This window comes from Eschrichtius robustus, chromosome 8 (genome assembly GCF_028021215.1).
Source record: "Eschrichtius robustus isolate mEscRob2 chromosome 8, mEscRob2.pri, whole genome shotgun sequence".
Classification (NCBI taxonomy): domain Eukaryota; kingdom Metazoa; phylum Chordata; class Mammalia; order Artiodactyla; family Eschrichtiidae; genus Eschrichtius; species Eschrichtius robustus.
In genome coordinates, this window is record NC_090831.1 from 18,671,690 (window position 1) to 18,686,457 (window position 14,768).

The following is a 14,768-nucleotide window of genomic DNA, read 5'->3' on the forward strand; positions in this document are numbered from 1 at the left end:
TTATCTTTGCTTACTGGTATTATTTTCCACTCTTAGTTTAGCAAAGTAAAAATTCTCTTCATTATGAAGGCTTACCTCTCCACCAGAATGGGGGAATACTTCTGCATATCCCTTCCCCCACCCCCCTGCCAGCTTGAGCACATGAGAGCAAATGAGTGAATGAAGTGTGCAGAACAATCCAAAACAGTAGTGGTAAAAATCAAAGTCTTATTTTAGTTTTGGAAACTTCAGCCAAAAAAAAAAAAAAAAAAATTGCTGAGCAAGACATTTCTGAAGGGCAGAAAGAACTATGGATTTGAAGTGAGAAGCCTTGGTTCTGAACTCAACCCTGCCACCAACTAGCTTTGCCCTGCAGGCTGGTAACTGATAACCTCTCTAAGTGATAACCTCATCCATCAGCAAGCAGAGCTGACTTTTAAGATCCAGTTCTAACCTTCAGTGATTCTAAGTCCTGTGCTTCCGAATTCCCTGGCTTCACATCTTGGTCACAGTACACCCCGTTTCCTGCCTTCCTGAGAAGCAGCTAAGCCCCTGCCCATAGCACAGAGGCCCCATTCCTCTCATAGCCACTGGCCCTGACCTTGGCTAGTCACCTCGCCTCGCTGGGTCTTCTTTAGCCAGTCAGTCATGAGGAGGGTGGAGACGGCTGGCTGCTTCCTGCCTGTGTCAAAGGGGTTGTCCTAAGACCAGTACAATTTTACAAAGGATGAATTCCTCCAAGGAAGATCCTGCCTGAGTAAAATATTTTAATACTTGTGCTGTAATTATTGCTATGACATTCAGGAATCACGAGAGATGGGAAGAGAAGGATCAGGTGTAAGTATGCCTTGTATTTATGATAATGGAGTAGAAAGAGGCCTTCCAGGCCATCTAGGGACCCACTTCATTTACAGATAAAGGCACGGAAACAGAAAGTTTAAGTGGTGAACTCCAGGCCATAAGCCTAATAATGTGGTGAGGCTGGAATTGGAGCCTGGGTCTCCTGGCTCCTAGCCCAGGGTTCTCTCTACTACATCAAAACAGAGGCCCTGGAACTAGCTCTTGGTTTTCACATCCTTGAACAGGATGGCTCTGGGAACTGAGCATGTATGCAAGGTCTCCTCTGAGTCAGTGAAGAAAGATTCCCCAGTAAAGTTATTCAGTGCAGGCAACCTGTGAACACTGGTCAGGCAGAAACACCCAGCAATCAGATGATCCTCAAAAATCCACTTTCCCCCGCCCCCCAATTCCCGCTTCATCACAGGATTAGAGTCAGTCGGCTTGGAGACAAACTGGCAGCCCATTGGTACCAGGAAGTGCAGAGGAAGCCCAAAGGCTTGTCCCTCATAGCCATAGTCAGTCTGGCTTTCTTTCCAGGGTGCCTGGAATAGCAGCCAGAAATGCCTCACTAATGAGAAAAGTGAGACTCGGCTGGGAGATGGAGGGAGAGTGGGATCTGCCATCTTTGCCCCCATCTTCCTCGTTATCACGTTCAAGCCAGATCTCCAGCTTTGTGATCTCTAGTCCTTCCCATCTGGAGATCTGTTATCATTTCATTTATTTATTCAACACACAGTAATTAGGCACTAACTATATGTGGGGCTTTGTAGTAGGTACGAGGGAGCCAGAGGGGACTTAGGATTTCAGAGCGTTTGTCTTTTGGGGGTTCAGGATTCCTTCCTGTAATTGTATACAGAGTTTTGGGGCATTTTTCTTGGGACGGGTCCTTAACGTGTATCAAATCTGTTCCCCTGTAACAGTTAGGAACTGCCGTAGTGGGTGTACACCAGAGCTTTACCTCGTGCACCTACTCTCTTGGTCAGCATTCTTATCCTGCCCATCAAGTCGAGACCACAGGAGCCGAACGAGGGTGAACAAGTGGGGCATGTCTCCCAGGGCGCTGGTATTCTCTTAGAGCCCCAGGAAGGGGCTGCCCACGTCCAGGCCCCAGACCTGTGGATTCTGCCTTCAGCGTTGATGTCCTCCTGCATGTCCTGACCCGGCACCTGTGGCCCTGGACCTCAGTGAGCCCTGGAGAGGCCACAGGGGCGTGTGGACAGATGCTGTGCCACCTTCTGGATCTAGAAGACCCTTTCATTCAGCCCTGCTGAATGTCACAAGTCCTTGTGACTTAAGTGCTCCTGCTAGGGGTCAGGTTCGAGAAATTGCTATTTGTTATCTGAGAAGTCCTACCCTCCCCACTGCCCCGAGGGACCATGTGGCCTCTGAGTGGCTGTCTGGGGATGGCTTGGGCTGTGTGGTTCTCTCACTACGTTCGCATGACACCGGGCATCCCCTCTACTAGTCCTGTGGCCGTGGTCTTGCAGGAGGATCGCCTGGTAAATGCCTCCCACGAGAACTGTAGTGCGAGTTCAGCTTGCCACTTGATACAGAAGTTCAGAAGGTAATCACTGCTAGTTGGTAGGATATGATGTCAAGCAAACCATAGTCAGAACTGAGGCTTCGGGGACCGACACTGCAAGATCAGCACTCTCCTCTTTGCCTGTAATGTACACGGCTATGCATGTGACTCACTTGCTACAGATGGTGTGCTGAGTTCTGTTCTTTCTCCCCCTGTAGAGAGAAGACACGGTTCAATGTGTAGACCTTCTCCCTCTCCGGCGTCGCCACCCTCCAATGCCCGGACATCACTAGTACAGGTGAAAACAAAAGCCTGTCTCAGCGGCCATACCTCTGCCAGCAGCTCCTCAAAGCCATTCAAAACGCCCAAAGACAATCTCCTAACCTCCAGCAGCAAACAGCACACAATCTTTTCAGCGAAGGGATCAAGGGACAAAGCATGGTGAGTGTCGGGTGCTGGCAGCCATCTGTCCTCGCTGCTTGTCCCTGTCACCACAGGAAACAGTGTTTACCCAGCGGCTTTGTTCCTGGGCATCATGTCCAGGAATTTGGGGAAGTGGGGAGGGAAGGGACAGAAAACCAGAATGCGGGGATGAGAACCCTAAATACCAGGAGAAACAGGGCACCTTAAAGGACTATCTGCCCGACAGGGGCATTTTTTCCGCTCCTGAGAGCTGCGGCAAGTTGTGTCTAAGAAGAGGGTAACAGGGAAATATTCCTCGGTTATACGGTCACCTCTCAATTCTCCACCCCAGTGAACAGAAGTGTTGGTATAGATAATCAAAAGCACCGCCAGTCTGCCCCGCAGGGAGTGAGGCCCTGGTGCTGCCCCAGGCCCCTGGAAGGCAGGCCCCCCTCAGAGCTTCCCATCACACGAGCAGCCTGGCCTGCACTCCGTGAAGGAGCTGCCAGCAGAGGCAGGTAATTGGGAGCTGAGGACGGAAGGAAGGAAGGAAATCCAAAGGGAATGTCGCTGCTTGCGACGTGATGGGGTGGGAGAGGGCTGGTAGCAGGTGACTGTGAAAAATCAGAGGCGTTTAATTAACTTTTTAATCTCCGTCTTTACCGAGAAGTCAGAAAAGGTTACCTGTGGAATGGACAGATAGGAAACCAAAGTGAAAATGAGCACAGGAGGCAGAAGATGAGTATCTTCAAATGCCAAGGACCCAACTTGGAACCCTTAGGGACCGGCTTAGTATGGAGCCTCTAGCCTTACCTTGCTGGCCTCGTGAAGGCAGACAAGGGATAAGTGTGACTCTGTTCGTTTATATATCTAAAGAGAAAGCATCTTCTGTTAATTCATGCTGCAGAAGATGTCTTCTTACACTTCTTACGTTTCTTACACTTTCTTACTTTTAATTACACTTACGTTCATAGCTGGGAAAGCCGTGGACTAAAATCATCCATCGATTGGTTTGTCACTGCACGCGGGCAATTTTGATGACTTTGTAAAGAGCTAATTATGCCAAATCAACTAAGGGGCCTCTTGTGACAGAGAGGAAAGGTTTAGACGTGGCTGTCAAGGAGGGGAGGCACCTGTCACGCAGCCAGGGCTCACGGACGAGCTTGGTTCTCTCGAGTGTTAGGATCTCCATGCTGTAAGAGGACATAGCTGCTTAGGGAAGACCTAGCCTGAGAGTGACAGTTGGTGGCCTCTGGGCCTGCCTGCTGGTAGCATGAGTGTCCTTCTTATGGTGACCTCGGAGAGCCCCTGAAAGGTTGTTTGCCAAGGCAGCGTCTGGTGTCCTGATGTAAGCGCTTCCTGTATCACTGCCTATATACAAATCTCAGGTGGGTGACCTTGGGCAAATGGCTTGATCTTGGTGTGCCTCGGTTTTCCTCATCTGTAAAATGTGGTTACTGATATCTCTACCCCACAGGATTTTTGTGAGGATGAAGTGAACTAATTTTTATAAAAGCAGGAAGCGTGATGTCTGGAGCAGGGAACACGTTCAATGAATATTTGATGATAATGTTATTGTTATCATTATTATCACGTGTGCCAAAGGACAGAGCTCCTATAACCAGGAAGACAGGTTGAGAAGCCCAGTCTCCTGGAAAAAGTAGGGAAATGGCTCTTTAGACTCAGACTGAAGTTGAAAATGGAAAAGGATAAAACCGTTTATTCAGAGTCTAGAAATGAGCTATAGAGCAACTAAATGAGGAAAGCTGGGCAGGGGGCTCATGGGGAGTAAGTCAGAAGGAGACTCGGGGGTCATGGAAGATCATAGCATGAATGTAATGAATGATAACTGATAAACATGGTCCCAGGAGGGTGAGATGCAGCACCAAGAATTCTCCCAGGAGGCAAGGCTTCAAGGGAGACCGCTCAGGTTAGATCATCCTCCATGTTCGGCTCACACCAGCTCAACACGCACTTACTAAGCCCTGCTATGCGCAAGGCCCCTTCAGCTAGAGGCAGAAGGTGGTTTTGAAAGAATCTGAAAAAACTAGCCAGGGTCCAAAGAAAAACAACCAAAAGGATTGCAAGAAGGGAAATAAGCCCTTATGAAAAAAGGCCTCCAAAAACTAGAGCACTGACCTTGTGTGAAGAGCAGAAAGCTCCTGGGCAATTTACCTAACTTCAAGTAGGTAGATATCAGGCAGATCAAGGGAGGCATGCTGAGTGAGGCTGCGCGTTGACTGCAGCAGCCTCCTGCCTGTGCTCACCTCCGGTCAGCCCATCCCCTGCCCACCGTCGCTGGGGACTCATATTGGAGGGCTGGGAAGATTTGGTTTGGGGGCTTCCAGGGCCCGCCTCAGTTCAGGGAGCCTTCCCCAAAGGGCGCTGTGGAAGAAGGAGCACTGGAGGGGCAAGGAAAGCCAGTTCAAGGCCCAGCTCGGCCACTAACTTTCTGTGTGACCCTGAACAAGTCACTTAACTTCTCTGAGTCTTATTTTCAAGCCTGAATATTTTGTGATTTTTAAGACACAATCTTCAAAACTTTTCCAAGGTTCCTCACTGTCTACTGAATTAAGAGTTAGGATCTCAGCCCTTTATATACTGTAGAATCTATTCCAATGGGTGCACAAAGGGAAAAAAAAAAAAAGGAGAACCAGAGCTGAGTTCTCCTTTAAAAGCCAAGCACCTACATCTAGAAGGAGGTGTATCTATAAGGACCCTGTAAAAACTGACTGCAAACCCCCCTAATCCAATCTTGATCATTCAGTAACATCCCATTACTCCAGCTTCCCCACCATGTCTTCCCCTGGTCCCTTTGCCTAAACCATCTGTCGTCTTTATGCAATTTAACATTTAATGAGCACCTACTATAATACTATGTGCCAGCTCTATAACAAGCCCTGAAGATATACAGGGCTTGGCACCTATGGCACCTCTGTGCAAGTTAGAAAAAGGCCTGGATACAGCCCTGGACCAGAGTGCACAATTGGCTAATGGTCTTCATTTCTTACTCATTTCCTCAGCCAGTCATCCAGTGCAGTCCGTAACTTGCACAACTGTACACTGCGCCCTTGAATACAAAATTAAATAAGACACACACACTGTCCTAGGGAGTCTGTAAAAAGAGACATAAGCTAACACAGAATACCACGTGATAAGAGCTAAGATATTGGTAGCACAGCAGAAGGGCACCTAACCCAGGCTGAGGACTCAGAAAATGTTTTTCAGAAGAGGTCACACTCGAGCTGAATTTGAAGGATAAATAGGAATAACCTACACAAAGAAAACTGGATTAGAATGGTAAATCTTATGATTGAGATAGATAGATAGATAGATTTTTTTTTTAAACACAATTTAAAAAAACTTTTTTTTTTTTAAGAAAATGGGGAGGGTGTTCCAGGCAAGGGGAACAGAACATGCAGAAGTACTTGGCTGTGGGGAGAGGCAGGAGATGAAACTGAGTAGGTGAATGAGGGCCAGGTTATAAAGTTCTGCTGTATGAGCTAAATTCAGGAATTTGGGCTTCACCCTGAAAGCTGCATGGAGCTGTTAGAGGAGCAGTTTTCAATTGTACTAAGACCCCCCGAAAGCAGTATAAATGATGGCATGAGGGGCCACTCAAAAAGCAGCCAGAAGAGTGAGGGTGCTATTGCATAACCCAGGTGGGGCGTGGTGACAGCCCGGACCCAGGCAGCGGTAGTGGACGTGTGTGGAAGGGGCCAGGTGGGAGAGGTGCTGAGGAAAACCCCACAGGACTTTGGGGCTGGTTGTATTAGGGCTCGTAATGCAAGGGAAGTGTTTAGGGTAATGTTCCTGGCTTGGACAGCTGGGTGACTGGTCCTGCCACTTCCTCAAGAGAAGGACAGAAAGGGCCAGAGTCTAGGGTGGGGAGGAGAGGATGAGTTCAGCCGGGGAGTCCATGGAGTTTGAAGTATCTGAGAAATATCTACATGGAGATGTCCGCTGGGCCTTGAGTGTTTGGTCCCAGAGGTCGGGAGAGAGGCACGGGCTGGGGATGGAGATTTGAGAGTTGTCGGCGTAGACACGGGCATTGAAGCCGTGATACAGATGGGGATTCCCGGGAAGATATGTGGCTTAAGAAGAGCAGGAGCCAAGGGCAGGCCCTGGAGAATGGGGCCCGAGGAGGGGAGGAACCGGAGGTGGGGGGGTTCCTTCCGCAGCATCCCGTCCCTTCTCTCCTGGCCCAAACCCCGACTGGTCCTCACTGCCCATCCCAGGGACCACCTTCTTCTCAAAGCCTTTCTCTCTCTTATTCTCTTCCTTGTTGCCAGCCACCTGGTACACTAGCATCTCCTTTTAGTCCCCGCTGCACTGCATCTTTGCCTCACCCGTGGCTCATTCTGTGGTGCTGTAGATTAGACCTCTGTATTCCTTCTACTCCGCGGTAATTGCGGGGCCTCTCACATGGCAGGTCCTCACACTCAGCAAACACAGTCCCGTTGTCAGTAAATATTTGTTGAATTGAATGAAATGGATCTGACCATTGGAAAGCATCATAAGATTTCCATTCCTGGAGATGGTTAGCCCTTTATCTAGAATTGTTTAGACTGGCAGTGTCCAATCACATGTAATGTGCACCACACATGTAATTTAAAATTTTCTAGTAGCCGCGCTGGAAAAAGTGATCAGAAACAAGTGAAATGAATTTTGAGCAATATGTTTTATTAAGCCTAATATAACCACAGTATTATTTCAATATATAATCAGTGAGATAGATTGTTCTTTTTTTTTTTTTTTTTCTTAAGTCTTCAAAATCCTGTGTGTGTTTTATACTTACCGCACATCTCAACTTGGACACTAAATTATCACTGGAAATACTTGATCCATAGTTAGACTTCATTAAAAAAAAACAAAAAACAGCAATTATAAAATAGATTTGCATACTAAGTTGTTCCAAAACATACTTAAAACATTTTCTTATAACTGAATCAAGTACCTATTTTTAAATTGTAATGAATTAAAATTAAATAAAAATTAAAGTTCAGATCCTCAGCCACATCATAAGTGCTCAGTAGCCACAAATGGCTAGTGGCTCTTGGATCAGACAGCACAAATCTGGACACCTGGGCCGGGTGAACCCTCTGGTTCTTTGATTCACAGGTGTGTGAAGGTGGCTCCTTGGGTGTCTTTAATGCTGTCCTCCCTGACAGGAGTTGCTAAATTCCAGGGTGGAAGGAACTCTCCTGCTTTCTCACATTCGCCTGCTGCTGCCAGGGGTTTGGTGGGAGCAGACCCAGAGGACCCAGTTTGGCCATGTAGAGAACCCCCTGCCCAAACTCTGTTCCCTGCTTCCAGGAGCTCTGCATCTAAAGGCCAAAGCATAAGCCGTGCCTGCAGGTGGTGGGCCGTGGCCTTTAGATGAGATTAACAGCAGGTTAGCAACACACCCTTTTCCAAGTAGCTCAGATTCACGTGTCCGGCCATAAAACGCCGCTCCTAAGTTCAGGCCCCACCTCCTGCCATCTCACATAAGGTTAAATGGTCCGTGGATTTGTTGTTTTCTCCCTTCTGTGCCTGGAGAGGTTAAAAAGTAACTGCATTAGAAGAAAGGGGGAAACAGGGCATCCCTGCGCTGCCAGCCTTGTCCCCTGCAGATCTGCCTAGCAGCACCCACGGTTCGCCCAGCTCCCAGGCTCTCAGAGCCCCTCTCCACTAATTCACCGTCCTGCCCATGGGGACCGCCCCTGGGGGAGCCAGAGGCCAGAGAATACCCTTGGAGCCCGTAAAGGTGGAGGGAGGTGGGTAAGACTTCCCAGGTGGAAGTCGAGAGGGAATTACGACTGGCTCTTTCTGAGCTCAGACGAGCGTCTCAGGCTTTTCTTACGAGTCGCTGCTCATCCGGAGAACCAGCTCCTTGCACGGGGTCTGCAGCAGCTCCTTGCACGGGGTCTGCATCAGCCGGTCTGACTTGCCCACCTGCTGCCGCTTCAGCCACCCTGGTGCAGCGCGTTGGGCGATGGGGGAGCTCAAATCCGCAAAGCCACTGATGTGGGCGGGAGCAGGGAGGAGGTTTTCCTCCCCTACATGGCTTGCTGCCTTCTCTTCGGGCCTTATCAGCCCACTGTGCGCTGAATGCTAAATGTGCTCAGCTATTAAAAATGCAGAAGATGAGCCTGCCGCTCCGGAAGGAAAACGAACCAGAGCACGAGAAAAATCGGCAGGCTCCCGGGTCTCCTCGCGTGTGCCCGGCGGCAGGTGGAGGAGGGGCCCCCTTCTCACAGAGGCAGGGCTCCTGTGGGTGTTCAGGATGGGAGGCGTGTGCTCCTGGGCGGCGGAGGCTGTGCGGTAGGAGCGCTCTGGAAGCTCTCCCGCCGCCTTATGGAGAAGGGAGTGATAACGGCGTGGCGCCGTGGGAGAAACGAGGCTGGCTTAGGGCTGTTACCTGGTGTTGGCATGAACTGGGGGCAAGACCACGGCTCAGTATCGATGGCTCCCACAGGACGTAGGGAGTGACCTCAGGACTTTGGCTGAGGCTGGAAAATTCTAGAGACCCAAAGGGCTGCAGCAGACCCACCAGGTGACCTAACCGCTCTGACCACCCCAGTTCCCTCAGCAGGGTTCGTGCGGTGCCCCTGCCCTGCTCAGTATTCTTCAGTGGCCCTCGGTTGTTTGCCCACAGAAGCTCAACCCCTTTGGAGGTAGATATATGATCTGGCATTTCCCACCTGTCCAACACCTACTGCCAGTGTATTAACCCCTTCATTTCATTTTCCAGGTGTCCCGATCTCATTGTAGCTCCTCGTGTGCTGTTTCCCCTACCGGGAGTGGCCTCCTCGCCTGTCCCTACACATACTTAAAATCTCTACATGAGCATCACTTCCTCCATGAAGCCTTCCTGGACTTTTTATACAGACTGAGGTGCTCCTTCTTCTAAGCTCCCATTAACACTCAAGATACCACTATAACAGGTACCATCATACATGGTACTTGTTTGCACCTCTATCCTCCCCTGCCCTGCTGCATGCCCATTTTTTAGCATGGAATCTGGTGTCCAGCAGATATTTCATAAACGAATGTACGATGAGTGAGTGAACGAAGGAAAAGGTCTGTGAAGTACAACTGCTCCTTCTCCTTCCTCACAGAGATGCTAAAGGAAGCAACAGGTATAAATAATGATTTTTTGAGTTCTCGAGGAGAAATCAGGGTGCCATTTTCCATCATGGAATTCTTTTTCTCCGTTACAATCTATTAGAGTTAGGAAGAGAGAACTAGGTCCTGGGTGATAAAAAGGAAAAACCTTCTGTGCTCTGGCAAGAAGGGAAAGGTATTTTCTTTTCAATTAGAGGCAGCAGTTACAGTCATGACCATAGCACAGGCCCTGCGTGTCGTGTCCCAGGATGCGCTTGACCATATGAGGAAAACCCTGGTCAGAAGGGAAGTGAGGAGGTGGCATGGCATTCCACAGAAGTCCCTCCCTGGACTCCCACTTACAGATCCAGCCCCTCACACACGAGATGAGGGGGGCACATTCTGAGGGCAGTTTTTGCCCCTAGTGGTACAGGTGTGGGTATCAAGGGGGAAGGAGTGGGGCAGAGGAGGAGGGAGGGAGGGTGGGTGGACTGAAGGAGCAGCCAGAGGTTACTGTGATGAGCCACAGAATAGAAAGGGCAGGTGGGTACGAGGATGGAAGGGAGGCAGGTTGGGATATTCAGGCATCCAGAGGGGATAATGTCCCTGCCAGGACAGGGAGGCATCTGGAGCTTAAGCATCTAAGTGCTGCCTGTTCCTTGAGTTTCAGAAGAACAATGGACAGCTCCTTGGGTGTAAACTCAGCTGACCTTGTCGAGTCACAGAAGTGCTCAAAAATAGAGACCAGAGTCTAAGGAAGGAAAATATAGGCTATGACAGCTGGGGAGAGAAAAGAAGTGGCATGACTGGAGAGAGAGAGTCTGAGCCATGAAGGTTGGTAACCGTGGTCCTTCATATCTGCAGAGCACATTGTCATTTTTAGATGCCTTCATAGCCCCACTCCCTTTTTTTCGGTTTCTTTTTGTTTGTTTGTTTGTTTGTTGTTGTTGTTTTTTGGCAGCGCCGGGAGACTTGTGGGATCTTAGATCCCCAACCAGGGATCGAACCCAGGCCCTCAGCAGTGAGAGCGCAGAGTCCCAACCACCGGACCGCCAGGGAAATCCCAATAGCCCCACTCCCATTTGAGCCTCAAGGCTACTCGGTGATGAGATGAGGAAACAGATGAAGTGGCTCCCTGAGGTGGCACACACAGCTGGACAGGGGTGGAGCTGGGGTTGTGATAAAGATCCCCGCCCTTAGAGCTCCCTGAAGTTCAACCCCTTTCTCGCCCTTCACTTTGCTGAACGAATGCCCTGGGTCAACCTTTCTAAGCCTCAGGTTGCTCATCTATAAATTAAGGGTGAGGAGGAAACACGACCTCCCGTGTGGGCGCAGCCTACCGCCCAGCGCCTGCATGGCAAGGGCGAGTGAGAGGCATGAGGGATGCGGGGAGGTCGACAACACCCCCACAGTGCTGTCATCGCCATGGCTCCTCTACCAAGAAGAGAGACAGCTGCAGGCTGGTCCTTTCCTAAAGCATTTGTGCCGGTGGAGAGCTGGTTTGCTTCGTATTGTGTTATGTGATTTAACCTTCACTGCAAACATTGACTCAGTCATCAAACACTGATTGAGCCTAAGTGCTAAATAGTATGTATGTCGCTGGGATAACTCCAGAGTGATGTATGCACTTGGTCCAGCTCCCCGCCCTCAGGTAGTTCATGGTCTGGCCAGGCCACAGAGTCTTAGAACTAAAACCTTGCTCTTTGTTGTGATAAGTGTGGCAGAAAGACCAAGGAAGGCACAGCCAGCACTGAGGGAGGAGAGGACCCGTCATCCAGATCAGGGCAGATGGGGGTGTGTTCACCCTGAGGAGGGAGGCGGGCACAGCAACAGGAGGAACTGCCCACCCACGCAAAGGCCCAGAGCCAGGCGAGCGGACACAGTGTTCCAGGAGCTAGAGTCCCGTGAGGCGCTGGGAGAAGGTGCCCGGGGCGGGAACCGTCGGGGGCCAGCTGCGAGGTTGGACTTGGTCCCCGGGGCAGTGGGGAGCCCACAGTGTCTTCTAAGCAGCAGGATAGCAGGGTCGGATTTGCATTGGTGGAGATGGATTGAGCACAGAGAGAGGCCGGATGATGATGGGATTTCGATACAGGTTCAGGCAAGCCGCGATGACGGTGACGACGAGGCCTGAAGTGGTAACGCAGAAAGGGTGACAGCGTGGGGGAAGGTCTCCAACTGGATGGTGATGTTGTTAACGTGGAGCTTTTTAAAAACACAAAGTGTATTTAATTTGGGGCAAAGCATTTCCTGAGTTTGCTGTAGGGCTTGGCCTTCTGGATGGAGGTGGTTTGGGTGCGGGGCTGCCTGCCCAGTTCTGGATTCCAATACGGAGAAGGAGGAAGAGGTTGAGAGGAAAGATGCTTCCTGGGGAAGTGGTCCTGTGAAAGAAGCTGGGAGCAGAGGCTGGGGCGCTGACGGCAGCCAGGGATGCTATGCTCAGAACAAGCTTCCTGAAAGCAAAAGCTGAGGGCCTGAGCCCTGGTCCCGGTTCCCCGCCTTCCCTGGCAGGGGGATGGAAGATGTTCTGTGAGGGTCCCGTCTCTCCCTCTGGGGCGGTGTTGGCTGCAGGGCTTGAGGGAGGCAGTGAACGTGCTGGCTGCGCGGGCTCTGGAAGGCGAGGGGTAGGCCCGGCAGGCAGGGCAGCTTGTAGCTCCAGCAGCGGGAGCCGATGACCTCTGGTGGCTGCAGGCGGGAGCGCGCCCACTGGCAGCTCCTGAGCCGAGTCTGGACCGGGCCGGCGCTGGGGGCTCCGTTCTGCCTTGCACCAGCGCTCCCTCCAGAATCCACTTGCTTCCTGATCTCTTTCATCTCAAATCCTGCCCTCAAAGGCCCTTGATACCGTTTATGCCTTGATGAGAATTTCACTGGGTACTCATTTTCATTGTGAGGCTTTCCGTTCTCATACGTGGAAGGAAAGGCACTGAGCAGGTATGGTTGGTTTGGTCTGGGCTTGTCTTAAATTCCACCGGGACTCACTGCCCGAGGCTGCACCCCTGCAGGCAGGCTGGTCCCCAGTGCACTCCGGAGACAGCCTGTCCTGCTTCATGTACCCTACTGTGCCAGGACTCTGTTTTCCCTTCATTATCTTCCTCTCTCCTCTGGCTCACTGATTTTTCCCACAGTCTTGGGGTATTATGACTCCCCAGGAATGTCAGGGCATTTAGTGCCCATTGATCTGTCATTGGATTCGGAGACCACCTTCTGAGCTCCGTGCCTTGGGAAGCCCTGATTAACAGAAGTGCGGGAGACACTAAACAGAGGCTGATGCTGGGACTTCCTGCTTCCAGGGAATGTGGAGCAGCCTAGAAGGGGGCACATACAGTTCTTCTTCCAGAAGGCGTCTTGGGGCCAGCAAGGACCCCCATTGCCTCACACAGGTCAGGGTTGCAGGAGACTACACGTTCGTCTGAGAGGAGGCTGGAGTTCCCCTCACTCTTCTAGAATGTGTATGCAGGTGGGAGCTTTCACCACTAGCCCAGGCTTGGGCAGTGCCTCGGAGACTAGAGATAGAGAAGCAGGTGGGATTGTGAAGTAGGGCTGAGGGCTCCTGGAAAGGGATTGAGGCTGAAAAGGCTTCTTACTCGGCTCTGTCTTTCCCCTTCTGCACCCCCAAGAAGTGGTCCTCCACTCTGGGTAAATATGGAGGGCCATCTGCTCCCACCCATCTTCCACTCATGCCCCCCACATCCTCTTCCACCCCTTCCCCCATCATGGGACCAGAAGGGCTAAGAGGACAAAAAGTTCTGATGGTGACAGTGACTTGCACCCCAGAAGCATCAGGGGCAGTAGGGAGAGGGGACGGCGTGATCCTCTCCCCCTTTTTGTTTTTGCTGCAATTTATTGAGGACCAACTATGTGCCCAAGCACCATGCTAAGCACTGTATATGTATTATCTCGGTTCATCACTTCAAATATCTGTCATGACCTTCATTTTACTGATAAGGAAACTGAAGCCAGAGTAGTGAAATTCTGAGATGAGCCAGGCAGGGCAGCCTCATGTGCCTGCCTGGGCTTTGCACTGCGAGGCCATCCTGCCAAGGAGGTAAGGAGGAACAGAGGCCAGCGCTCATCCACTTGCCAGGCTGGCCGCCATTTTTTAATTCCCACGGAAGTCAGATGGCTTTCCCACCATAATGCATCTAGCAATAGAAAAGGCAGGATTTGGATCTAGGTTTGTCTGATTTCAAAGCCTGTATTCCTAACCATTACCCTAAATTATCTTGCAACACCTTCCACATTCTATGACTTTACCAGAAAAATGACAAGGCACAGACCCCCCACCTCAGCCCTACTTGTTCTCCCTGATTTGATCTTACTTGCCTCTGGCCACGTTTACAATGTGTCAGAGTCAGCTTGTTCATTTCTCCCTGCCTCCTAAGGGAAAGTCCCACATCATTCTTCCCAGCGACTAACCGCCTTTTCCCCCAATTGATGGATGAGATCTTGACCCATCACCCAAGTCACTGATGAATCTTCTTGACACACTTTAATCTTCTTGGCCAGCGATGGGCCCCTGCGAGCTCCTGTGGGTACGACTCTGGGCTGGCACGAGACCCTGCTAACCAATCTTTTTTTGCCTCAGCTGCCAGGGCCACTCACCCCCAGTAGCTGTGTGGTCTAACCACATTTTGCCAGCTTGCTGAGGGTGTGTTATGTGGGAGGGCATCCAAAACTGTGCAAAGGCCAGGAGAGATTATGCATGGTGCTTCCTCTCTGCCCACCAGGCCTGACACTCAGCTGCAGAATAATATTAATCTGGCAGATTTCCTTATTTCCCGTGCTCGGTGGTTGATTACCCTGTTTACTGTTTGCTTCAGGTGTTGACAAATCGGCTTTCTGAAAGTTTTCCCAAACTTTTTCCAGATTGAAAAAAATACTATGCATTCATTCGTCAGGATTTATATAGCACTTCCTGTGTCTATTGTACCAAAATAGG

The 14,768-nt window shown here is 50.6% G+C and overlaps 1 protein-coding gene across 7 annotated transcripts in view; it reads left to right on the forward strand.

Moving 5' to 3' along the window:
* ATXN7L1 (ataxin 7 like 1) overlaps window positions 1-14,768 on the forward strand; it is a 230,892-nt gene that overhangs the window by 176,693 nt on the left and 39,431 nt on the right. For all 7 annotated transcript variants that reach the window (XM_068550396.1, XM_068550397.1, XM_068550398.1 and 4 more), the window contains one exon: window positions 2,560-2,782. In XM_068550396.1, coding sequence (XP_068406497.1) covers window positions 2,560-2,782 — 223 coding nt within the window. The remainder of the gene's footprint in view (window positions 1-2,559; window positions 2,783-14,768) is intronic.